Here is a 27,310-nt window from a genome sequence, read left to right on the forward strand (position 1 = left end):
GTTTCTGAGAGACCCCCGGCGGTAGCCCTCGGCAATCCTTGAATTAGCTCGCATCTTGCAGCAAATCAGCCCCACGTTTAGGCAGGAACCTAACTGCGGGTTTAATTATGTGATTTTGACGTCTCGACTCATTCACCTAAACCCTCTCCAGGCTTCTCCCCTGAACATCCTCCTCCACCCACCTGGTCTCTACCTAGACGGGTGCGCGCGCGCGTGTGTGAGACCCAGAGACAGAGGAAAAGAGAAGGGACAGGGTTAGAGTCGCTAGAAGGAGGTGTGGGACCAGCCAAGAGGGGGCTTCGCGAGGGAGGGGTACAGGCAGGCGGAGGGAGCGGCAGGAGGAGGCGCTGGAGAGGAGGCGGAGGCCTGGGGAGGGCAGGCGAAGCTTCGCCTGAGCCGAGCGCTCTTTCTTTCGCCGCGCAGTCTCGGTGCGGCGCGGGCTCGTGGGGAGCGCGAGGCTGCCGAGGTGCCCGCGGGAAGGAGGCTGGCCCCGGCGCGTCCCGCGCCCGAGCCTGCTGACAGCTGCAGCTGGGCTCGAGCTGTCCGCTCTAGGCTCCGCGGCCTCCGCCCCCCTCGGGCTCCCTCCCCTCCGCCCCTACCCCTCCTGCCCCGGTGCGGATCGTTTCGCAACTGCTCGCCTCTCGCCCCATGCCCGGCTGTTTTCTATTTCCCGGCCCCTCTTCTTGAATACTTTGCCCCCTGCATTTGGGGAGAGGGGCTTGCAAGGGAGCGGCGGAGCGTCCAGAGAAGAAGGAAGCGAGGCCGGGAGGAGGAAGATCGGCGGACTGTAGGGAGGAGACCCCACGCCACCCTTTCTGGTCCTCTCCCCTCCCGCCCCGCCCCTACGCACACTCCCTCGCCGGCGAGCTACTTTCGGACGGGAAAGTGAGGGCGGCCCAGGGTGACAGCGCTGCTGGGCTAGTCCCGGGGAAGCCGCGCGTCTGCTCGCGTCTTGCCCGCCGCACTCCCAGCCAGGGGGACAGCCCGGACCGAGAATGGCTTCAACTACAACCTGCACCAGGTTCACGGACGAGTATCAGCTTTTCGAGGAGCTTGGAAAGTAAGCGCCTTTACCCGGCACCCGCAAATCCCCTTTCCAGCAGAGGGCGGGTCGTGTTACCCCCTACCCACCGGCTCCCGCGTGGGGCGAGGGAGTTTGGGAGACTAGAGGACAGGGGGCAGGGCCCCTGGTGTGTCAGCTTGGAGGAAGGTGCTGACCTAGTAAGGGGAGGGGGCAAAGAAGGGGAAAGACCCTCTATCCCGGCTATGGCCCATTCCGATCATCTTTAGCCCACCTTTCCCCACTCCCCCACCCTCTTGACTTGGTGGATTTACGACCCTGCAGTTGTAGCTGTCATCCTGAGATGTGTGTGTGTGTATAGAGGAAACAAGAACCCATGTAAAATGCAACATAGATCATGTTTTCTGTAAATAGAGATGCCTCCTCGTTCGCCGGCGTGTTGGCCGCAAGACCCACGTACGGATGAGAACTCACTGCCACAGACGGTGCCATATTTATTGATGCCGAAAGTTCAACTTGGCTTAGAGTCTGTTTCGCATCCAGTAGTTGTTCTGTCCAGGAAAAGGGCTACCCAAAGGAACCCGACCCCCTTCCCATATCCACTATTATTCTTTACTAGATTACTCGTTCTTCATCATCCTTCCTAGGATGTACGTGTACCTCTTCGCATTCTCTGGGAGGATTTATTTATACAGGCAGCGGAAAAGCCTTCTGGAGACCGGGAGAGAGCTTCCCAGGGGTAGCCTAGCGTTGTATAAAACGACCTCCTAACACCTGACTGGCAGAACTACTTGGTGATGTTAAGGAAGGGGCGAGAAGACCTACTGAGAGAGAACCTGTGCAAAAGGAACCTAAGGGCTGAGCCGTGAATGTTAATTTGTGTAGCATCAAACCCAAACCCAATTCCTCTACCGCTAGTTTCCAACATTACTTTAGAAAGCATTTATGTGTGTGTTGTTGTTTTATACAGTTGAATTAAAGGACGTTAACTATCTTTTAACTGTAATGAGGATCATACCCTTATGTATTTATGTTGTCTGCTGTTAAAACATGGAGAATATGTCGGAAGAGCAGCTTAATTCAAATCTCTCCCCTCCCCCAACCCAAAACAGGGCACAGAGAAATCACCATAGCAGGATTTGTTAAACCGCACACAAATGTTCCTAAGAATTATATTTTAATGAAAACAATCGCCATATTTACTTACTTGGAGCCAGGTTAATTTTTTTTACCCCACCAAAATAAATATGCAGCAGATTTTTGCTGCTCTTCAGCTCTGCTCTTTGCAGGTTTTTCTCAAAGCATTTGGTGTGTGTGAGTGTGTATTGTAAAATGTTTTCAAATTTCATGTGCAAACAAGAGCCGTCATAATTGCCAGTTCCTTTAATTTTGTTAATTAATAATGTGTGCTCCCAGTTAAATAAAATCCAATTTTATTCTTCAGCACTGAAGAAGGTCAGAGTTTCCAGGAAGAATTGTTCCTTTCATGGACATTACTGTTGTGCACTGATATTTGACAGCTCATAACATTCAGTAAAAATGCTCAGATGTAATTTTTGAGTGCAATATCAGAGGTGATTATATTGATGACCTGCTAATTATTGGTTTTCAGGGGGGCATTCTCAGTGGTGAGAAGATGTATGAAAATCCCTACTGGACAAGAATATGCTGCCAAAATTATCAACACCAAAAAGCTTTCTGCTAGGGGTGGGTATTTTCAACCACATATATATGTATATATTTATGTTAATTTTCTATTTGTCCTGTTTGTTGTTGGTTCTGTTGTATGTAAATATGCCATTTAGTTATAATTGTAGCCTTAGGTATCATATTACATATTGAGATTATTTCCTTCCTGAATGCCTCTTAGTATGTATAGTTTAAAAATAAATGACAAAATACAATTGTTATTTGATAAATTGTTAAAATTCTATCATCCTAAGAGTAGTAGCATAAATAATTATATATTAAAGCAAATAAATGTCACTAAGTGCATTTTGCCTTTAGCTCTACTGTAAAATAACTTTCAGAAAAACCCTGGAACGGAAAAAATGTAAGTCTCACTACTGTCATTCCTTTTCACTTTTGAGAGGGAAAAATAGGTCATAGCTCAGCTGAATCATATATTTCAATTGTAGTTACACTTGAACTTAATTCATCAAGGTATATTTAACAGTAATGGCTTTGGGAGGAAAATTTTATGGATGCTATATTCTAAGACGGTCAGCTTGATTTTGATGTTTCTGTGCAGTTCAGACCTTTACTTGAACATCTGCAGTAAGGCTTCTCCCAGACTCATGTAATGTATTTTACACATGCTTTATAACCACAGAGATAATTCATACTCATAAAATAGCTGTTGACATAAGCAAAAAATTTGGAGGGGCCTTACTGCATTCTTTTTATTTTGTTGAACTCATGCAAAAGTACTTATACTGAAAGGCTAGGCATTCCAATTATTGTGAGCACGTGTCTAAGGTATTTTCATGGGGATTTATGGTTTGATGAAATAAAAATGAAATTAAAATGAGCAAAATGCCATAGTGTAAGCCCATTTCAGTGACCTGGTTTATTTTAAGTAATGAGAGAAGAAATTCCATTAGGGTTACTTTTCCCTCTTTAATTTGTCTTCTAAAAAGTGTTGCTTCCTAAATCCTGGTATCATCGAATATGGTCTCTACCATGATTTTTTTTTCCTCTTTGTTGCGCATTTCTACCTTTAACATGTACTTCAGGCTTAGGTTGACATTTCGGTTTATTCATTTAAATGGGCTTTTGTTGTGATTTCCTTCATCTGAGGAAAACTTATGTGTTAAAGCAACCAGCACCATAGATTCAGGACATGTGAACATTATAATGAGAAGCACATTATGCACAGGTGTGTTCCCCTGACCCCTCTTCTCTTTACTCCACAGAACAGTGAAAAGGAATTGCTAAAATGTAAATGAGATTTTAGCGTTGAAAAGCAAAATGAAAAAGTGTAGTCAGGTTTTTTTTGGTGCTTATATAATTTCCCTCTGTGCTCTAGGTACTTCAGGCAAGAATGGGGGTATCATTTCTTTTGGAGTCATTACAATGCCTAGATCATATCTTTTAGTGGCTTTAAATTTTCTCTTTAAATCAGTTTTGTGTTTCATTTTTACTAATTCCTCAGTTAAATGGACCTAATTCATACCACCTCACCAAAATGGCAAATACACTTGTCTCTGCTCACATACGTTTTATTTTACTTTCTTTTGCCTGGAATCTCTGGAAGATAAGTCTTCTCAAGCCTGGTGGAAATTATTCTCCCTGCTGCTCGGCCAGTGTCCCTCACCTCTTCGTACTCTGCTTTAGAGAACAATCTATCCCATAGCCACCTTGCCCCTTCTGGATTTTATAATCCTAATTGTTCCAGTTATTCCAGTTATAGTTAGGGAAAGTAGTTAGGATGAAGGGCTAAGATGTGTGCTTCTTGATCCCTGTGCAGTTTTCTTGTGACTTTGGGCAACTTTCTTAACCTGTTTTATGTTAAACCTGTTGAAGAATGAAGTGAAGAAGAAGGCATAGGAACTAGGTACCCTGGGCTTAAGTTCTGATTTCCCTAAGTGTGATTTTGGGCAGTTTATGTATTTTCTATGAGCCTCAGTTTTCTCATCTGTAAAATCGAGTAATAATATAACCCTTTTATAGGGTTTTGTGACAAGTGAACAAATTAAAGTAGAAGCACCTGCCTCTGTTACATAGCGCACCTGCTATGTAATATGCATTAAATGAATATTAGCTGTTATGATCTCTGTGTTGTTGTAAGGATCAACTGAAATTATTTATATGATGGAACTTGAAAACCATAAGTCTAGTGGCACCCTTGATTTAGCTGTGAGAACCCAATTTGAATCTTGGCTCTATTACTTAATGTGTAAATTTGGTTCTGTCACTTACCTTTTCTTGATCTCCTGTGATTCTTAGGTAAAATGGTGAAAAAAACCTTTATGGTATCATGGTTGTTTTGAGGATTCAGTGAGTTTTGTGAGAATCACTTCTTAAAATGCAAGATGCTGTGTCAATTTTACCTATTACTGCTCACCTGTAAAATATTAACTGTACTTTTTCTTCAAAATGTTCAATTTATTTTATATTGTCACATCAAGTAATGCTGTTTAGAGAATATTTGTACCTTTGAATGTGTATATCTGTTAAACCTATACTCACACTAAGCTGTAAACTCTTAAAAATAATATGCTTTCATTTTTTAGTATAATGAGGTTATAGAAGGGGCTCAGTGCAGAGTGCCTAGTATCAGATGGGGCTGTTCAATGGTTTGTAAAGGAATTAGCTACCTAGTTCATTCCTAAGAACAAGCAAATACTGGATGTAAAGGAGTCTGTAAAGTAGTGTACTAAGAGCACATGCTTAAAAATATGAATTCTCCTTTTAAAACACTCCCTTCCCAGAATATAATGATGCTAAAATAACTTTTTTGGCAAAAAAAATTTAAATAATATATTTAAAGGAAAATGTAGAGTGAAGTGCAAAATTGAACCCCCCCCAACCCCCCGCCCCAAGGTAATGACTTTTTTTGGGGGGGGGTTGCATATGGCAGTTTTTGTGGAACACATAACTTTTTTATACAAATTTTGTTTTTATTATTTGAAATGCCATGGCTTTGTAAATCCACGTTCTAAGCTTATTTGTTTTAAAGACCAAACAGGTCCTCCAACTCTGAATAATTTTATATAAATGTAACATTACAACCGGGGTAGCGGTGGGGGGGAAGGCCCTTGTCAATATGTCTAAGACCATGAGGGAATTGCCAAAAATTTGGCTACATTCCTGCACAAATTTGCACCTCCAACTATACTGTCGCCCAGGCATTTTTCTGTGCCTAGATTTTAATGGATTTCCAGCAGACAGTTTCAGTTGCATTTCCTCTCAGCTGTTAGTCACACACACCATATTTGGTAGACTCAGAGTCTGTTGAATTTCTTTCCTTTTGGGTTAACACGTGCATGCAAAGAGCATTCGTTATACAACAATGATCAGGTAAGTATAGCCATGTAATTTGGTTTATTTAAAAAATAGTGTGGAAATATTTCAAGCATCTGATATTTCCTATGTAGTTTCTGTCTTGTAAAATTTTTTGTGTTAGCTAGGAATAGAAGGTATGCTTAGTAAATGGTGGATAGTGATAATAGAATCTTCTCAAATTATTGCCTTGAAAACTAGAAGTTATGTCATCTGATCAATTAGGTACTTAACAAATGCTGATTTGCCCTGCTGTTTTGATATTTTGTCCATTTTGTCATTTTGTAATTGCAAGGTATTGTCAGATTATCTAAAGTTCATAAAAGGCTGAGATTTCAGAGTCCACTGGACTGATGGTTCTGATGGCAGATGTCTTTGAAATAGTGCATGTGATTTATTTTGCATTTTAAAGCTTCCTTGTGGTAAAAGATTTTTTTATGGTATTGCTGATTTCTTAATGTTCATTTCTTGGTGTATATTTGATCATTAGAAACCACTTATTACATAGAGTCTGTGATATATACCACAACTCATTTTATAAAATATTGCAAATTACAAAGAAGCTAAATATATGCTGTTACAAGTGCATTTTTTCCTCTGCCTCATTGCTGAAGTTAAAAAGGGGTTTCCTTGTGTATTTCTGTAAAATTTCAGTTATAATGCAGTTAAGTCATTTTGGTAATCTTTGATTTTGCTAGTTTTGTTGATTGTTAAATTTACGTTATTACTAGAACATGAATCAGGACTTTAAAAACTACTTGACCATGTATAAAATTAGGTCTTAGCCATGAAACCTAACTATTGCATTTATGTCCCTAAGTAGTCTTTTTTGTGCTATAATAGGTATGCCAATAACTTTTGCTACATTTTTTTTCTCTTTTTGGCATCCAGGCAGCCACGAAATAACTGCAGATTTTCAACCTGTGGTTACTTGAATTGGAAGTAGAACTAAGATGATATAGATGAATCAGGTTGTTCTGATTATACATGATTGATTTGGCAGTTTGGAACTAATTGGGCAAATAATACTAACTTTTGAAAGTTTCTTGATTCAAACGGTGTTTTCAGAAAAAATTAGTAAATCATTTTATTTGTGTACATGGATTCTACAACTCTTCAGTTATTGGGAACCCAAAGCAGCATGTGTCATCCTTATCATTGTAGTGTCCTTTAGTTATGTTTAGTTGTATTTACATTTATGTAGGCTTTAATCTTAGATACGTATTCTCCTTTTTTGGTAAATAAAAATATTGATAATCAAAAGTAATTAGGATAGATAAAAATAAACATAGGAATTCCCATTGTGGTTCAGTGAGTTAAGAACCCAACATATTGTCCATGAGGATGCGGGTTTGATCCTAGGCCTTGCTCAGTGAGTGGGTTAAGGATCCAGTGTTGCCACAAGCTGTGGCGGAGGTCACAGTTGTGACGTGGATCCATTGTTGCTGTGGTGGTGGCTGTGGCATAAGCTGGCAGCTGCAGCTCCAGTTTGAACCCTAGACTGGGAACTTCCACATGCTGTACTTGTGGCCGTAAAAAGAAAAGGAAAAAAAGAAAAAAACCCATGTTTCCAGGAAATAATAAAAACATTTTCAGTATTCCAGCATCACAAACTTAAAGAATGTGGATGTGGAGTTCCCGTTGTGGCTCAGTGGTTAACGAATCCGACTAGGAACCATGAGGTTGCGGGTTCGATCCCTGGCCTTGCTCAGTGGGTTAAGGATCCTGCATTGCCGTGAGCTGTGGTGTAGGTCGGAGATGAGGCTTGGATCCCGTGTTGCTGCGTTGCTGTGGCTGTGGCGTAGGCTGGCGGCTACAGCTCTGATTCGACCCCTAGCCTGGGAACCTCCATATGCGGGTGCAGCCCTAGAAAAGACTAAATAAATAAAGAATGTGGTTGTGAGATATTTCATTGTGGTGTTAATAACTAGTATAAACTTTACCTGACTGATGATTGAGATCAGTTGGTCAATCAGTCAATCACTGAGAACTTTGATTCTTTATACAGTTAGATTAATACTTTTCTTTTCTATTGAAATATTTAATCAACCGAATGTAATAAATTTTAATAATTTTTATGAGGTTTTTTTGACTTAAAATTTTTTTTAATTTATTGAATTTATTGATTTACAATGTTTGTTTCAGGTGTACAGCAAAGTGATTCAGTTATACAAACATATATATCTATTTTTTTCAGTTCTTTTCCCTTATAAGTTATTACAAAATATTCAGTATAGTTGCCTGTCCTATATAAGTAGGTCCTTGTTGGTTATTTTATATATAGTTCTTTTTAAAAAAATTTTTATTGAAGTGTAGTTGATTTACAATGTTGTGTTAATTACTGCTGTACAGCAAAGTGATTCAGTTACACATATATAAATATATATTATTTTTCATATTCTTTTCCATTATAGTTTCTCACAGGATATTGAATATAGTTTCCTGTGGTATACAATAAGATCTTATTGTTTATCCATCCTATATATAATAATTTGCATCTGCTAATCCCAAACTCCAGTCCTTCCCTCCCCTACCTCCCCACTCCCTTGGTAACCACAAATTTGTTCTTTATATCTGAGTCTTTTTCTGTTCCGTAGATAAGTGGAATCTCAAATGTGACACAATGAAGCCTATAAGTGATATCATGTGATATTTGTCTGTCTATGAATTACTTCACTTAGTGTGATAATCTTTAGGCCCATTTGAGTTTTTTCAGTGCTAATGATCACGAATTACTATAAAGCACATACTAGGATTTACTTGGGCATTTAACTTCTTTTATTAACTAAAATTTTAATTAATTTTTAAAAGTCTTTCCCTTGGGCTGATACTAAGGCAGGCCAGCTCCTAGTGTCTCTTGGGTTGGGTTGGTATTTTTTTTATCATTCATTTATTAGTGTGTACAATGTTTTTTTTTATAAATTATTAGCAGTTTAGTTAATGATTACATGGAAAGCTGTGTTAAAGCTTTAAAGTTGTAACAGTATCATTTAGTAAACTGCACTGTGATTTATTGAATGGAGTCTTAATAAAATATTTTTACTCTAAAATATAGTTCTTTTTTTTTCTTTTTTGGCCACCCCAAGCCAGGATCAGATCCTAGCTGCAGTTTTGACCTAAGCCTCAGCTGCATCACTGCTGGATCCTTAACCCACTGCGCCTAGCCAGGGATCAGACCTGCATCCTAGTGTTCCCATGATGCCATTGATCTCATTGCACCACAGTGGGAACTCCTAAAATATAATGCTTCTATAATTTATATTTTATACTACTTTATAGATTACTAAGCACATTCTAAAAGGTCACCTCATTTTATATTTTTATTTGATAAATATTTAATGACTGCAATGGGCAGAATGTTAGGAAAAATAAGGCCATCTACACAAATAGACATCATAGAAGACATAAATGGTATTATAAGTCTAGCATGAATAAAGTGCTGTGGATTTTCAAAGGAGGGAAAGATTACTTCTGCCTACAGAGATGAAGAAAGGCTTTTATATAATATGGATTTAAATAAATTTTTTAAACTGTATGTAGATGGGGCTCAAGTACCACATAAACAGTTTGGAGAGCATGTTCAAAAGACTTTAAATATCTGATCATAATGAAAATGTTCCTTTATTCATGGGTGTGTTTGTTGCAACTATCAATATAAGTATATTTTTGTAGTAGGAAATTTTTTAGGTGACAAAATTCCCATGATTCTAGTTAAAAGTTGATGTAACAATACTTCTTAAGATGAATTCACACACCTTTCATATGCTATAATCTGTCTCTTACTCTAGGAGGGTAGATTTGGAGGGGAGAGAGCACAGCTTTGTTATTTGCTTTTGATTTTAAGTATCAACTATAGTTGTAATTATACACAGTCATGGAAAATTTTTTTCTTTTTTTTAGTTAAGTGAATTCCTTTTCTAATACTACAGTTCTCCTTTTAACAATTTAGAACTTTGCTTATTGCCACCAACAACAGCAATAATAGAAATGTTAATAGCCGTTATTAAAGAGAACCTTCTAAGTGACAGGTATATATTTACCAGACACTATATTTAATCCACTCTGCACCTTCCAGATAGACAGTATTATCCCCATTTTAAAATAAAGTTACAGGAGTTCCCATTGTGGTTCAGCAGTAACGAATCCAACTAGTATCCATGAAGATATCAGTTCAATCCCTGGCCACGCTCAAGGTTGAGGATCTGATATTGCTGTGAGCTGTGGTATAGCTTGCAGATGCAGCTCGGATCTGGCATGGCTGTGGCTGTGGTGTAGGCCAGCAGCTGCAACTCCAATTTAACCCTATGCCTTGGGTATGGCCCCAAAAAACAAAAAGCAAAAAAAGGGGGGGGGGATTGATTACAGAAGACTGAAATGTTTTGGTGAAATTAATTTATTAACTGATTAAAAAATTGCAGCATCTAATAAGCTCCTGAACTACTTCTTCCAAATCATTTGCTTGCTGCTGGGAAAAAAAACCCAAAGAACAAAACTCAGTCCTTAAACAAAGCCTAGAGAAACCTGCTTAGAACTTCTCTGGTTCTTTTTTTTTTTTTTTCCTCGGGACCACATCCGTGGCATATGGAATTTCCCAGGCTTAGGGGTTGAATTGGAGCTGCAGCTATAAGCTTATGCCACAGCACAGCAACTCAGGACCTGAGCCATGTGTGTGACCTACACCACAGCTCACAGCAATGCTAGAGGCTTAACACCCTGAGAAAGTTCAGGGCTCGAACCCTCATGCTCATGGATACTAGTTGGGTTTGTCACCACTGAGCCACAACCCGGACTCCCGGCTCATCTTGTTTAACCTGTAAAGAATGGAAGACAAATGTTTGTTATTTTGTTTCTTTTACAGCACTTTTGTCTGTGTCAAATTCCTACAGCAGTTTGGCAACTGAAAGAAAAACGATAATTAGAAGTTTTGTACTTGTTGAAAAAAAACTCTTTGGTATAGCAAGTGGTATAAAAATGTACATAGAATACAGTTTTTTTTGTTCATTTGTTTTGTTTTTTGTCTTTCTAGGGCTGCACCTGCAGCCTCCCCTCTGTCTATTCCCAGGTTAGGGGTTGAATAAGAACTATAGCTATAGGCCTATGCCACAGCCACAGCAACCCAGGGTCCAGGCCTAGTCTGTGACCTACACCACAGCTCAAGGCAATGCTGGATCCTTTAAGCAACTGAGAGAGGACAGAGATCGAACCTGTGTCCTCATGGATACTAGTCGTGTTCATTATCGCTGAGCCACAACAGGAACTCCTGTAATCTTTTTTTTTTTTTTTTTTTTAATGCCCACACCTATGGCATAGGGCTAGGAACTGAATTTGAGCCACAGCTTGGATCCTTTAATCTGCTACACTGGGCTGGGGATCTAGCCTTTGCCTCCATCACAGTCAGGTTCTTAATCCATGTGCCACAGTGGTAACTCTGTTATGTAATATTTATATACAGTTAAGATTATCTATTTTTGTTAGATTACACAGGGATTAAAATTTGTTACATAAAATTTGTTATATGCAATTATATCATATATTTAATTATAAAACAGTAATCAAGATTCTAGTAAACCTCCACCCAACTTAATAATTAGAAAATTCCCTCTACTTTTGAAACTACTTATGTGTTCTTGCTGATTCCTATCCATTGCCTCATTCCAAGAGCTAATCACTACTCCTAACTTTTTAAGGAGAGATTCTCTTTTATTTCTCTATACCCTGGGACTTTTTAATTAACTGGTTGATCTTAGTTTGATGAATCAGTTGCCATTGCAAAAACTCTACACTCATTATCTGGGTAAATTGTGTTTTATTTTGAGTTGTATGTGTATAAATTCATGGAATAAACTATATTCTCATATCAGTATATAATTTTACTCTCTCCCTTAAGGCTTAAGTTATTTGGAATTTTTTTTTAGTAACAAGAAATGCTTTTGAAAAAAATTCATTTATGATAATGTATGCACATTGAAATTAAGCAAGAGTAGGTTATATAGGGCTAATTTATTAAAGGTAAACAGAGTAATTGAAAATTAAGCAGATTTTTACTCTATCTTATACAAAATTATAGACTGTTGAGATATGCCACATTGTGGCATTAGTGTTTAAAATTTGGTGTTTTGGTAAGGAAATACTTTTGCAATTTTTGGAGGCTGTGTTCTGGATAACTTGAATTTTTGCTGAATTTTTTCAGTAATAGTCTGGGCCTAAAATCTGCACATCTCCAGTGGACTCACCAACTTTCCCCTTCTGTGATAGCGCCATAATTTCCCTAGGCTTGATTCCTTTCTTTTCCTTCTGTCTTCTTTTTTACCATTCTAATTTGAGCACTCTTTTCTGCTTCAACTCTTAAATAGCTTCTAAGACAGGTTTTCCAGCTGATAGATGCAAAATTTTTTATTCATTTATTTGCTTCATCATTTGACCTCTAAGTAACCCACTGTACTGAGCATTTGATAAGATCTAGAGATAGATGTGAATGATAGAGATTCCTACCCTCAAGTATTTCCTGGTCTATTAACGTGGATGACAGCCTGGCAAATACAGTGGATGTTGCTCCATATGGAGCACCTGCAGTGTAGATACTGGTTGAAGGTGGTTGGTATCACAGAGTTCCTCAGGAGATTTGTGTGTGAGATTGTGTTTAGGATGATAAATGAAGTGAGCCTAGTAGAGAAGAGAAAAATGGTTGGCCAGGCAAAGTAAGTCGGCCTTTTAAAAGGAAGCAAAAAAGTCTGGCTCCACCCTCCAACTGGAATGTGAGCACACCTAGTACTGTTGAAATCTCTCTTTGAAGGCCGATTTCAAGTGCTGCCTCCTCCATAATGCTGTCCCTAACTTCCTCTCCACCCCTCCTTCCCTCCTCTAGCCAGATGTGATTTTTTTCCTCAACCTTTGAATAGCTTCTCCATGTTTTTTAAGGAGCTTGTCACATTTCTCCCCTTGTATTGCAGTTATTTATGTTGCAGCTTTCAAGCATCTTGTGGACATTTTAAACCTTACTTTTGAATCTGTGCCTGGCACAGTAATTACAGTGTTGTATATACTTGTAAATATTTGTTAAATGAGTAGACAAATGAATGGGTGAGCAAATAAGATTCTTGAGATAGATGTATAATTAACAAGGAGACCTATGATAGATAAAATAAATGAAAACTGAGCTGAGACTTCATGTCAGATGGCATGCGCTAACTGAATATATAAATTCCAAATTATTCATAGGTCCCAAATTATACCACTCGTTTTCTGATGACAAATTTTTCTTTCTTGGAGTTTTGTATCATTCAGGCAATTTTTGAGGAACTATGTTCAAATTCTTAATGACTTTTAACTCTGTAATATAAAATGGCTCAATAATAAGGGGTAATTAACGTGTTCATTGCCTGTGTGTCCATCAGTACCACTTAGTAATATCAGATTCATGCCGTTATTAAATTATTTTAAAATGTTGGGGTTTTAAAATTTTTAATCCATTACTGGGAGGTAGTTACTGTTTTGCTTATCATTTAACAAAGCTCCCTTTAAAAAGAATTTTGGTGCTACTTTATAGCACTTTGGATACTCAAATCATGGATATTATTTGCTTAGAATTTTTTTTCTTTTTTTTAGTAAAGGCAGTTAGAGACCAGCTGTTACAACTGCTGTGTCTGTCAATTCAGAAACTTGGTAAAAGGACTGGAAAGTGTACTTGTTTCAGTACTGTAAGCTCTTTAAAACAGAACATATGTGGACTTCCCTTGTGGTATTGGGAGTTAAGGATCCAGCATTGTCACTGCAGGGGCTTAGTGCTCTGGCATGGGTTTGATCTTTGGCCCAGGAACTTGCACATGTCAAAGACAAACAAAAAAACTAGAACATGTGTTTTAAAGCACTTATTTGTGTTTCCTCTTTAAGGAGCTTTTCTTGCATGATGTTGTAGAACTGTGAAATCCCCAATTTCCTATATCTTTATAGTGTATATTATATATACATTTTAGAAAATATAGTATTTTCATAAAAGCATTTCAATCATATTTTTAAACAGCAACTTAAAGGCCATAATCATGGTAGCAGAAGTGATTTGTGAAATTAGTTCAGCTGAACATTCTGGCTGTTTTGTAGAAACTTTATTACTTTAGTAAAGCAAATTGTATGTTTATATTGAAAATTATGTATATATATATTCACATTGGTTAATAGAGAATTGTATACTTTGGACATACCTCTGAAATACATTTTTACTTATTAGCAATTTAGATAAAAACATTTAAAATTATAAAAATATATATCCTAATTACAGAATCTGGGGTAATACAGAAAAATAGCAGATGACTGTTACCCCAAACAGTCACTGTTAACATTTTGTTTTCTTTCTTTTTTTCTTCTTACTAATTTCTCAGAATATTGGACTAACTTTGTGTCTGGCTCTTTTGCTTAATATAAAATTTCCCTTAGTGACTACAACTTCTTTGAATTATACTTCACTAAGCAAAACATCAGTTTTAGCATTGCTAGTTTTTTAAGGTTCATTCTTTGCTTTAATAAATAACAATAGTAAAAATTGGTTTGTAAAACTTTCATATTTCTGATTCTTAGGAAATATGCAAAAAGAAGAATTAATGGATTAGAGGACTGAATTATAAAATTCTTGATCAGTGTTGCCAAATTGCAAGCTGCAAGTTTTGTACATTTCCACCAATGACATTTATGTATGCTAGTAAAACTGAATTTGAGGGAGGCTGATTCTAAGTTTCAACTTCAGGTTAAGGAAGAGTTACTAATCATGTTCCATACCCCCTGCTAGGTGCTGGATAAACAAAGGTACAAAGATAAGGTCCTTCATCTCAAGGTGAAATAGCTGTGGAGTCAAGTGTGTTATCAGACAGCTTGATAAGTGTTACAATGGAAGTGTTTGCTCACTCTTGGGTGTAAGGAGGTAATTGTTGGGTTGTTGAAAGGTAAAGAGGAGCTGATCTCTGAACTGGGTTTAGAAAATGATCACTTTCAAATTTAAAGATGGATAGAAATATGTATACATACAGTATATAATAAGATCTTATTTTAAAAAGTTAATGAGAATCAAGTTCAGAAAGTGCCAATAAAGAGTGAATTGGAAAGTAGATACCTATTTTTTAACCTTGGGTGATCAATTTACTGTGTATAGTTTCATGAAAACTGATGAAAAGAGATGGAAATGTTTTCTTTTATGAATCATTAAGTGCAGCAAGATCTGTTGGAAGGTATTAAATAAGTAGGGTTTGGGGGATTTTACAGCCCTGAGTCATTAGGGATGAACAACTGATAAGGGAGGAATAACAACTTATCTACCTCACATTTTGTTGTATTTAGCTTTGGGGCAATACAGAAAAAAAAAAAAAAACTGAGTGACTAAGTGAAAGATAAAGGACAGGAGGATAATTAGAAATTTAAAAAAAAATCAATTTTTAAAGTGCCCTAGAGAATTCCTTTTTTTTTTTTTTTTTGTCTTTTTAGGGTCGCACCTGTGGCATATGGAGGTTCCCAGGCTAAGGGTCCAATCGGAGCTACAGCTGCTGGCCTACTCCAGAGCTACAGCAATGCCAGATCTGAGCCACATCTGTGACCTACACCACAGCTCATGGCAAAGCCAGATCCTTAACCCACTGAGCAAGGCCCGTGATCTGACCCCCCACCTCATGGTTCCTAGTCGGATTCGTTTCTGCTGCGCCACAACAGGAACTCCGAGAATTCCTTTTTGGTTTATAAACAAGAGAGACTAGATAGTTTCTGCAGTTGTTGCATTGCTTTAATGACTTGTTTAAAAAAAAAATGTTTGTAGGTTTTGGTTCAAAACCAAACATAATAAGTAAGATGTCTAAAAATGATATTGACCTTATTCACTGCCTGAATTCCCAGTGTCTAGAATAGTGCCTGGCACCCTTCTGAGATGTTTCTCAAATAAGTGAATGAAAAAATGACTCCTGAACTACATATTATGATAAATGAATATATATCTAGGGACTCAAAACTGTTAGCAATAATATTTGTATATGTGTACTCTTTTAAGTAACAGATTGTACAATGTAATATATTATTTAGTTGGAAAATAGTCATTTATTCCTTTCACTTAAACAATGGAAAAATCATTCATCTAGAAGACAACTTCAATTTAAGCATTGAACCTGCCTTGCTAGGCTTAGCCATGCAGTGTTTTCCCCCTATTTTTAAAGGGAACTTAGCATCTGTAGAACATTTTAATTTGTAAGATCTCCCCAGTTTCATTAATATCAAGAACTATATAACTTGTGGTTTAAACAGAGGCAGAATTGTTTTACTCAATATGTGTATATATATATATATAAAACATAGTAGATTGTTGGGTTTTTTTTATTTTGTTTTTTGTTTTGTTTTTTGTATTGGGGTAGGAGGTTTTGTATTGGGGTAGAGGAAAAAGCCTTCTGTTGACTTAAAAATCAGTGACTAAAGTTTGGTATAGTTGTTAGAAAGTAGGAGGAAATCCTAACTCCAGATTGCAAGCAGAATTTCAGGGTCAAAGTCTGCTCCTGTTATCTCAGTATAGAGCTCCAGATTTCAGGCCAGTTTTCATTCTAGTAGAATTGGAGAAAAAGAAAAAAGTGTCAAAGAACTATTTGTCTCTTATGAATAGGGCTGAAGTCTACTTTTGGTAATATTTATGTGCTTTGGAAGTTATTTTTGGGAAAAAAAATTGACTTACCTGCTGCTTCCTATGTATTTTCTGATTAAGAAAAGGGAAAATTTAATTGTTAATTTTAAGTCTCTTTGAAAGAAAAAAAATGTGTATATGGACAGAGAACCAATTATATTACTTATACTTCTGTATTCTCTATTTAGTACTAAGAATCATAATATCTATAATCTGCCAGTGACAAGGTTAAGAGAAGTCCCTAAGGCATGATCAGGGACAGCTTATAGGATCACTGAGATAGGTAATCTTTTAAAGTAATAGTGATTTTTAAACAATGAAATTAGTATTTGTTGACCTTTTACAAATTTTAAGAAGCACTTTTAGGTAGGAGACTGTGTTTTAGAGTCATCTGAACCAAATCCAAATTTACGGATACAAGTATTAGAAATACACAGTGAGCACACACAGGTCAGTTTTAAAAATAGCACTGAGCTTTGAGAGAATAATTTCTCCGTCCTGCATGGAAATGTTTCATTAGGCCTTCTGTAGCAAGCTTCGGGAAAAAGGTGGAGGGAAGTGAGAAATGAGTCTTTTGAAAAATTCTCGTAGCTGACACTAATGGTTATTAGGCATCTTTCATTCAAGGATCTAAGACATTCCCTGAGTCCCACTTTACTTGTGGGGTGTGGGCAGGGAACACTCCGGGATTCTTGTGCCCAGTGTGCGGAGATTCAGGCCTGTGCTCCCAAGTGGCATGTGGCAGCTGTTTCATGGTGCACATCACATTCCCTCCCAGTCCAGGGAGTGGAAGAGCCAGCATCACCCAGCTGAAATAGCAGAGGGATTTTAGAGAGAAGGAGTGAATTACCTGGACTGGAATTGGGCTAGATCTCTGGGTCAGTAACCCTCTTCCTATAAAAATGCTCTATCCTGCTTTATCCTGGAGAAGTAAAGTCTACCTCTCTTTCCATCTGTATGATTATGTACTTTTGGGGAGCATAACATTTAATAATGAGGAATACAATAACCTATATCTACTATTGATGATGAAAGAAAGCGAGGTTAGTATTTTCTCTAAAAGATGTCAGAAGGGAACCATTTGCAGTATGCCTGCCAAAAGCAAGCTGTGGGAGGCGTGAAGGTAATAAAATATGCTCAGATCCCACATAAAACTTAGATCCTGATTTAGAGATGAGGAGACATACATGAATGATTATAGAGGAGATAAAGATGAGTAGCAGAAGAATGTAGTATGATAATTCATTGTACCTAGGTAGAGATATTTAGTTGAGAAGTAACATTGAGAAAGTACAACTTAAGATGAATGGAAGAAATGATGAAGGACACATGGGTGCAGAAAGCCATTAGCGTTTGGGTAAAATGTAGAGAATCTATGGGAAATCCGGGGAAAATTTATAAAGGTCTTTGATTGCGAAGTTGAGAATATTGTCCTGAATACAGTGGGGACTCATTAAAGAAGCCATTTAAGACTTTACTTGGCCACAGTGAATTGGCAGAATGGGTTGGCATAGAGTGTGAGGTACTGAAATTCTGAAACCTGAAGATAGTATAGAATAAGGATTACTGGAGTTTCAAGGTTGAATCATGGGGAAAATTGTAATTTTCATATAAGAAATTGAGAAGTCAAAATCATGAACTGATTTTGATGAAGATGATGAATCAATGAGGAATTAAGGTGTAAGTTCTATATTCAGGTTGAAATATCCAAAACACCGTTGAAAATTGAGTGTGGTTCTTGAGACAGACTTGGAAAGCACTGCAATGTACTGTGCAGGTTAAGCGCATCTGCTCTGAAATTGCTGAGGTTCAACTACCCCTTCCTAGTCCTTGTGACCTTGGGTAAACTTCCTAACCTCTCCAAGCCTTGGGCTTTTATCTATAAAGCTGCAGTAATCAATTTAGCTGCTCTTCATGACCTGCCTGCACAGTAAAAGCTGTACTAGTGGAGATCACAAAGGAGGGAAGATAGAGAGGAAAAAGAGGACCTAGGACAGTGATGTGGGGGAGTACCTGTATTTTAATGGATGAAAGGATGAAAGTTTAAGAAGTGAAAGGATATAAAGGATCATGTGGTGCTTTGAACTCTGAGGGAGAGAAATTTTGCAAAGGAAGGGGTAGCTAGTAATGTTTGATATTACAGAGAAGTAGAAAGAAATGAAGACTGAGAAAAGGTCTTGGTTTTCCATACAGCAGAATTTCAGTCGTATTAGGGAAGCAATCATGAAGATCAGACTGGGCTGTTACTCATCTTCACATCCTGTAACTGAGCATATTATGTGAAATATAATTGACATTTAATAAATATTTGCCAAATGAATAAATAAAACTATTTCTTGGGATTAAAGAATAAATGGAGATAACATGTAAATCCTTGCTGGTTTAATGAAATAAGAAAAGAGAGACAAGCACACATGCCAAGGGGTAATTTTAGGGATTAGCCAGGTCAAGGGAATTAACTTTGGTGATAAATAAAACAGAAGCTTATTGGAGGAAAGAGGAAAAAGAATCACTAGCGCGTAGGGAGACTGTTAATGTAAGGGAAGGAGGTAAACCTTATGTGTGGTCCAGTCCTGGAGACTGTTGCTGGTGTATGTGGGAATGACATTCTTCTTGCTCAGAGGGGGCAGCAGGAGCAGGAGAAGACAGCATATATGCCAAGATGTTTGGCATGGAAGGGAAGAGGGTTATAGTTCAGCTGAGAGCAGAGAGCTAGAAGTAGGATTAAGAGCTTGGAGAGAACAGCTTCAGATGGCCTTAGGGATTGTAGGCACAACTCCTACAGAAGCCACGTGCAGTGGATCCTTAGCAGGTGCAGCTAACTAACATGGCCTTGAATCCAGCCCAAACTGCCTAGGGCTTTACAAGGTGAGGCAGCCGGGATTCTGACACTTTTTTAAACATTGGAGAAAGAGTTTTCTTTCCTTTTTTTTTTTAATGTTAATTTTCCTTAATTTTTAAACTAGTAAAAGTAGAATGGCTAGAATTTAAATCCAATCCTAGGTAATATCAAAAGCCCTTCCTGTTGTCATTCTCTTATGTTCTTTCTAGGATTTGTCTGTCAGGAGGGAAAGGTGAGGAGGAGGTTAGCAGAAAATTGGGGAGAAAATTTTATTCTACTGGAATGACAGCCAGAATGATGCCACTATGGACTGTTTGATAGCAGATTTTTTTTTTGTACCTAAAAGGGAAGCCTGGGGAATCTTCATTTCACAATCTAACTTAGCTATTTCCCTATTTCTATCAATTATATTCAATATCTCTACATAAACAAAAGACTCTGCAGGCAGCTTTTAATGTTTGAGTTGTACATAATTTCATCAGTAGGAAAGCATTGCTTATGGAGAAAAATTATTATAGACTCAGGAATATGAAATAAATATTATAAAGACATAAGCAGATTCGTCCTGGATATTTTATTACCAATGCTTAATAATTTTTATCATCATGAATATTTGATTTTATGTGCCTTTGCTTACTTTCTTATCTGCATATCTCTGGTTCATTGACTATGTTGATAAGGACTTTTTGGTTTGAGAAGATTTTTAGAAAGCATTGGTATAGTGAATGATTTTCCTAAAGGTCTGTGTCATTTTCAGTTTGTTTTTCTAAGTTCACTACAAAGGCAGTGAACCCAAGGATTGCTATTGAAGTAGATGTGATCAGAATGTGTTTTCATTTTTTCTCTTTTTAATACAAAATATTTTGCCACTAACTTATTCATTTCTTCATTCTTTCTCCCCTTACTATTTCAATTGATGTTTAGTATCTAATTATTCCTACTTTTCTCTCCCTCTACCGCCTGATTTCCCACACACACAAAAAATTGTCTTGAGTTTGTATTTCTAAGTTCTAGAGAAGATATCTTTACAACTTTGAGTTACTAGCTTTTGTCTATCAAATGGAAATTTGATATCTTTTATGCTGAAGTTTTTGTAGCCCTGCATTTTGTTTCTCTAGTTCCTAAGGGATCTCCGGTCTTATTTTACTCTTACTATATCAGTCATCACTATTCATTTACAAAACACACTTATTGAGCAGCTACTATGGGCAGACATAGTTCTAGATTCTAGAAATACTAGAACAAACTAGATGTGGGAGAGGCTGGAGGAGCCATTAAAATAGATAAAGTGCTGTGCGGTTAATAAAACAGGGCCATAAGTTAGATAGTCACCTCAAGTGGGTTACTTTGGATAGGGCTTTCTGAGGATGTTAGCATTTGAGCTGAGACATTGATAATGAGAAGAAGCAAACCATGAGAAAGAGCCACAGCGGGAACTCCAAAATTCTTATACTAGAACATTGTAAGCCTCTTCCTGTTGCCCTCTGTAGGAAAGGTATCTGTTACTGCACATTACTTGCCAGGCTATGGCAGATACCCACAGGCTTTGAACACTGGTATAAAATGTGCTAGACGTTTTGCTTTTATACTGGGGAGCTATTTTGGGGAGTGATTGGAGGGGACTGGGGTGCTGAGAAGTATGATGAAGTTGTCTTTCTCTAAAATCCCAGATAAGCCTGATGGTTGTACTACTATAAAATATAATAAAATTCATTGAATTGTTAAGAAAATAAAACCCTAGATAAGCTTGATAATGAGAAGTTTTCATTTTTATCTTTTAAATTGAAGAATGAATTTAGGATTCATTAAAGGACTAAGAATGCTGCCTTTCTTTCACATGAAATTTGAATGATGGATTTCAGTTTTCCTTTGCAGCATTGTACTTTCTTTTTCTGGCGATGCAAGATTAACCATCTGTGGTGTATTTCCATGACCTGTGCTATGATCAGTTTGAGGAATGGAAAATATTTAAGGAACTTTTTTTGTTTTGTTTTGTTTTGTTTGGAAGGGATATTCTAATTCACAGATAATATTTGTGTCTATAACACTGAAAAAATCCGTTTTGCAATAATGGCAAGACATTTGTTAGATGGGTTCTATTTTGTCATGTATATTTACAATTTGGCAGATATGTCCCAGTGAATTGGTAATTGTTCTCTACAGTATATCTTTCATAAACCTTTAATTAGTTTTGAAGACTAGGTTGGATTAATAGCTTTTCAGACTTGACTCTTCTCAAGAAACTTTTAATGACATGGAGAAATTCATATTGGAAGAGTTTGCCTTAGTATTTGAAAGAGTGAATACCTACTGATGTTATTTCATCATGTATTTTAGAGTTATATTTTCATTTAATCCATGTATATGTATAGACAGGTTTCCAAAGAAGGAGATATAGGGATTATGAAAGTACCATGTATGTTTGCCAGAATCTGAATAGGATAACAACACATAAAAAATAGTTTTTGCATTCACTCATTGTGTAATATCCTATTTTCATTTAAAAAAAATCAGGTTGGTAAACTAGAAATATGAGATTGGTCAACTTTCCCATATATTCTTTCTCCCTGTGGGTTTTTAGATGAATCTATTTAAACAGCCACATGAAACCGTTATTTGTGAAGAGTGGATTGGAAGGGATCATGTACAGACCGTCTTGTCTAATACTCTGATGTGATTTAGGGAGAACTATCAGAAAAACAGAGGACTGTGATTTCATAGATAGGATTTGAATTCGATTTAACTAAAAATTTCCTTCTCACAATAGTGATTTTTCAAAGAAATGCTTTTATCCTCACTCAACCTTGTGCATCTGCAATATATTAAAGATGTGATCTATCAATTCTTTTCGTTTGTTTGTTTGTTTGTTTGTTACAGCTGCACCGTGGCATATGGAGGTTCCCAGGCTAAGGGTAGAATTGGAGCCGTGGCCACTGGCCTACTCCACAGCCACACGGGATCCAAGCTGCATCTGCAACCTATACCACAGCTCACTGCAACACTGGATCCTTAACCCACTGAGTGAGGCCAGGGATGGAACTTGTGTCCTCATAGATACTAGTCATATTCATTTCTGCTGAGCCACGACAGGAACTCCAGGATTTATCAGTTATTTTATAGAGAGTTGGAAACTCTGATTTCTGACATCAGCAAGATGACCTTGGGCAATTTGCTTAACTTTTTATGATTTGGAAGGTTAATTGGAGTTGTGAGAAATAACGAGGGAACCTACAAAGGATGTTGTTTTAGAGGCATATATTCCGCCTACTCTGGCTTCCCAGACGGAGAGAATACATTGCAACTGCGTGGTTCTAGGCCTTGCCCAAATTCACTGACTCATATGTCCACCAACAGATAAACAAAATGTGGTTTATACATATAATGGAACATATTCAACCTTAAAAAGGAAGGAAGTTCTGACACATGCTATAACATGGATGAACCTTAAGAATATCATGTGAAGTGTAATAAGCCAGTCACAAAAAAGACAAACATTGAATAAGTCCACTTTTATGACGTTTCTAGAGTAGTCAGACTCATAGAGAAGAAGATAGGATGGTGGGTGCCAAGAGCTAAGGGTAAGGAAAAATGGAAAGTTATTGTTTAATGGGCACAGAATTTCAGTTAGAGAAGATGAAAAAAATCTGGAGATGGATACTGGTGATGATTGCACAATAATGTGAATGCAATTAATACCACTAAACTGTACTCTTGAAAATGGTTAAAATGGTATATTTTAAGTTACATATATTTTACCAATTACAACTTACACACTCCTTTAAGTTTTTGTTAAAGAATAATAGCATTTCCTTAATTGTTAGTAAATATTCTGTGTCATCTAGTCAATCAATATTTTCAAAAGGCAGTGTTTTTCTTTACCTTAATAGTTAAAGTTGGAACTAGGTCCAAAACAAAACATCAAGCTTGCTAATAAATAAGAGCAACACTGAGAAGGGGTGCAAGGAAGACTGCTTCTTCCTTTGTTTCACTTGTTTTAAAACTAAAATGAGGCAAACTTTGATTAAATCCAGTTATTAGCTTTTGTAGCAAATTGCCTTTCTAAACCAGGATTTTTTTTGTGTGTGTCTTTTTTTTGTTGTTGTTGTTGTTGCTGCTATTTCTTGGGCCGCTCCCGCTGCGTATGGAGGTTCCCAGGCAAGGGGTCGAATCGGAGCTGTAGCCACCGGCCTACGCCAGAGCCACAGCAACTCGGGATCCGAGCCGCGTCTGTAACCTACACCACAGCTCACGGCAACGCCGGATCCTCAACCCACTGAGCAAGGGCAGGGACCGAACCCACAACCTCCTGGTTCCTAGTCGGATTCGTTAACCACTGCGCCACGACGGGACCTCCTAAACCAGGATTTTTTAAATGCTACGATATATTGAAATATGGTGTGCAAAGTGTTGGTTATTTATTTTTTGGCCGCATTTGTGGCATATGAAAGTTCTTGGACCAGGGAATGATTCCCAGCCACAGTTGTGCAGCTGCAGCATAAAATAGCAGCAACACCAGATCCTTTAACCCACTGCACTGACCAGGATCCAACCTACACCTATGCAGCAAACCCAGCCGCTACAGTGAGATTCTTAACCCACTGCGTCTCAGTGGTTGTCACAGTAGAAGTCCAGAGTGTTGGTTTTTGATATTAATCTAGATGAAAAATGTATGGTTTAATATATTTCATTGTACGCTTAATGTCTATTATTAGTTACAATAAAACTGTATTTAAAATATATCAGCATTGAGTAGTAGCATCTAAAAAAGCCTTTGGAATAAATTTATTGACTTGGAAGATATGATCATGTTTGGATATTTCAAAGTAAAATTACAGTTGTGAGTGGGAAAGAAAGCGTTTTTGAAAAGCCCTCTTCTTGAGGTCTGTTTCGTCAATTTTTGCTTTTGTATTTTTTAAAGGATTTATTTGACCAAGTGATCAGATCATAGCTTCATTGCTTCTAAGTGATAGATTTGTTATTCAAAGTAGGCTCAAATATGCTTTTATATAACTATGGGGTTATTAATGAGTGGAATTCTTTTTTAGTGATGAATCAGGTGGACTTCTAATTCAATAAGAGTTGTAAATGAGATACATCTTTCTAAACTCTATGTGTTCTTGAGTATTTATATAAAATCGCTGGAGTCTTTTAAAATCTGTGTGTTCTAACAAAGAAGGTAAAAGGATACTTTTCATTTTTATTCTCACATTCAAATTTTTTTTTTTTTTTGGTCTTTTGTCTCTTTAGGGCTGCACCAGCTTATGGAGGTTCCCAGGCTAGGGATTGAACCAGAGCTGTAGTCTCTGGCGTATGCCACAGTCACAGCAGTGCCAGATATGAGCCACGTTTGTGTGTGACCTACACTACAGCTCATGGCGACACCGGATCCTTAACCCATTGAGCAAGTCCAGGGGTGGAACGTGCACCCTCATGGATGCTAGTCAGATAGTTTCCACTGAGCCATGATGGGAACTCCTCATATTCAAAATTTTAGTCATTTCTTTTGTAGAAGGTTATGGAACTTATTGCCATTAGCAAAAGTGATAGTGCTAATGTAGTTATATAGATATACTTTCTTTAATATCATTTAGTTTTGTCTGTCTACTTGAGTCTCCCTTTTGTTTTTTCTAATTGTTTTATGTCCAATATAAAAATTTCTCAGCTGCCTTATTATTTCTTAGAAAATTGTTGTTTATTAAGTTACTGCAGCTATATTTTAACCTTACTGAGCTTCAGTTCTTTATTATTAGAATGGGAATAATAATCCTGCCCTTTGTCTTTCTCAGGGTCATTGTGAAAATCAAACAATTTAATGCGAAAGCACCCTGCAAATTGTAAAGCACCACATTCATTTTATTTATGTCTATAAATTATACATTGCATATTATACAAGTTTTTTAAAGGCAGAATTTTAAATGTATTTCCTATGTGTTATTCTGCTTAGGCTCCTATATGCTTTTGGTGTTGCAGTTTTTCTGATAGGTAAATGATTTCATTGTGGGGCGTGTGTATTCTTACATGTTGTGGATCATTTTTGGAATCTATTACTTTGATGATTATACATTATAATCTAGAAGTTTGTCATATACAAGAATGAAAAATCTTGGCTCATTTAAGTCGATTTTTCTTCCTGCTCTTTTAGTTTTTCTTCACTTACCTATAACTGTTAGGAGTAAAATTGATTAAAGAAAAGTTGTAGGGTTTTGGTTTTAGTTTTTTTTTTATGTCATTTTAAAGAGTAAGTGGAGTGTTCACATTTTTTTATTTTTTATTTTTTTAGGGCTGTACCTGTGTCATATGGAAGTTCCCAGGCTAGAAGTTGAATCGGAGCTACAGCTGCTGGCCTACACCACAGCCATAGCAACATGGGATCCAAAGCGTGTCTGCAATCTCCACCACAGCTCATGGCAACACCAGATCCCTAACCCACTGAGCAGGGCCAGGGATCGAACCTGAGTCCTCATGGATACTAGTTGGGTTTGTTACTGCTGAGCCACAACAGGAACAATGTCATTCTTGTTTTCCTTTTGTATTAACATGAATGATATATTGCATTTAGATAAATATAAATGTGTCCGCAATAAAACATGTTTTCCCATCAGATTTTCAAATTTGTAGTATCTCATTTGTTATGAAGTTGTCATTTAATAACTGGTTTTTCTAGGCTGTCAGTTCTTGAAATGGTGAAGCTGCTTTGTCATTGATGCTCAGAATTTACACTGTCTAATTTTGATTAGAAAATACTGAATAATTGGAACTATTTCATTTGTATACTCACAAAGTGATTTTTCTAGATGCCATCTACTTGGAAAAATTATTTAAGAAGGCTGCATATAAGGTCACTGAAAAAGAACATATATATTTTATACTAGTTTATTCTAACTAGTATATTAGAATATAGTAGAACATTCTGTAAATGTGTTAGTGTGGTTCAGTAAGTTTTCTCTGACCTTTTCTTCCACTTATTAACTACCAATAAGTTAAAATCACCACAGAATCCATGCCCATAGAATGTTGCATTTCATTTTATTTTATTCTTTTTTGGCCACCCCTGTGGCATATGAAAGTTCCCGGGCCAGAAATCGAATCTGAGCCACAGGTGTAGCAAAGTGGGATCCTTAACCCACTGTGCCAGGCTGGGGATTGAACCTGCTTTGCTGTAGAGACAATGCCAGATCATTAACCACAGTGGGAACTCCCAGAAGGTTGCCTTTTAGAAAGAGCTAAGAAAAAAGAAATAAGGAAGTTTAAACAACCTAACCAATCTCTTGTAACCAACATCTCGAGTAAGTCTTTTATATTACTCTTGACTTTGTGTGTTTCTTAGGGATTTTGTGTGCCAAGATTTTATACCATCAGCTGATAGAACATATCAATTATCCTTATTTTAAAAAGATTGTTAAACATGAGAATATCAAACAAAATTTCTGTCTTTGATACATTCTATTGCAGAAGTCAGGTGAGAATTTTTCTGATATTTAAAAATAAAAGTTTTTTCCTTAAAATTTTTTTTTCTTGTCCGTTCTCTTGAAAGGCAGAATGGAAACTTGTTCTCATCTGTACCTATTTGGCATACCCTTTGGCTTACCAGTGGTTGAGTCATGAACAAAGTACTTTGTGTTATATATTTTAAAAGGCAGATGTCAAGTACTCACCTTATAAAAAGGCTCATTATAATTAGAGTGTGCTTCACAGCTTACTCATGAAGAAACTGCCACTTATATAATTGGGTACTTTAAAAGCCACATGCTTGAGCAGAGCCTATATTTCTCTACTTAAAAAGTGAAATGGCCCTTTACCTTTA

General features: G+C 37.2%; 1 protein-coding gene across 25 annotated transcripts in view; it reads left to right on the plus strand.

The window, feature by feature from the left end:
• The first annotated feature begins 404 nt into the window (after positions 1 to 404).
• The window catches only part of CAMK2D (calcium/calmodulin dependent protein kinase II delta), a 304,904-nt gene continuing 277,998 nt past the window's right edge, over positions 405 to 27,310 (plus strand). For 7 of the 25 annotated variants that reach the window (XM_047798686.1, XM_047798680.1, XM_047798687.1 and 4 more), the window contains exons 1-2: positions 405 to 1,060; positions 2,634 to 2,728. In XM_047798686.1, coding sequence (XP_047654642.1) covers positions 996 to 1,060; positions 2,634 to 2,728 — 160 coding nt within the window. In that variant the 5' untranslated portion in view covers positions 405 to 995. The remainder of the gene's footprint in view (positions 1,061 to 2,633; positions 2,729 to 27,310) is intronic. The other 18 variants (XM_047798670.1, XM_047798664.1, XM_047798671.1 and 15 more) reach the window with 13 other exon arrangements.

This window comes from Phacochoerus africanus, chromosome 10, assembly GCF_016906955.1.
Source record: "Phacochoerus africanus isolate WHEZ1 chromosome 10, ROS_Pafr_v1, whole genome shotgun sequence".
Classification (NCBI taxonomy): domain Eukaryota; kingdom Metazoa; phylum Chordata; class Mammalia; order Artiodactyla; family Suidae; genus Phacochoerus; species Phacochoerus africanus.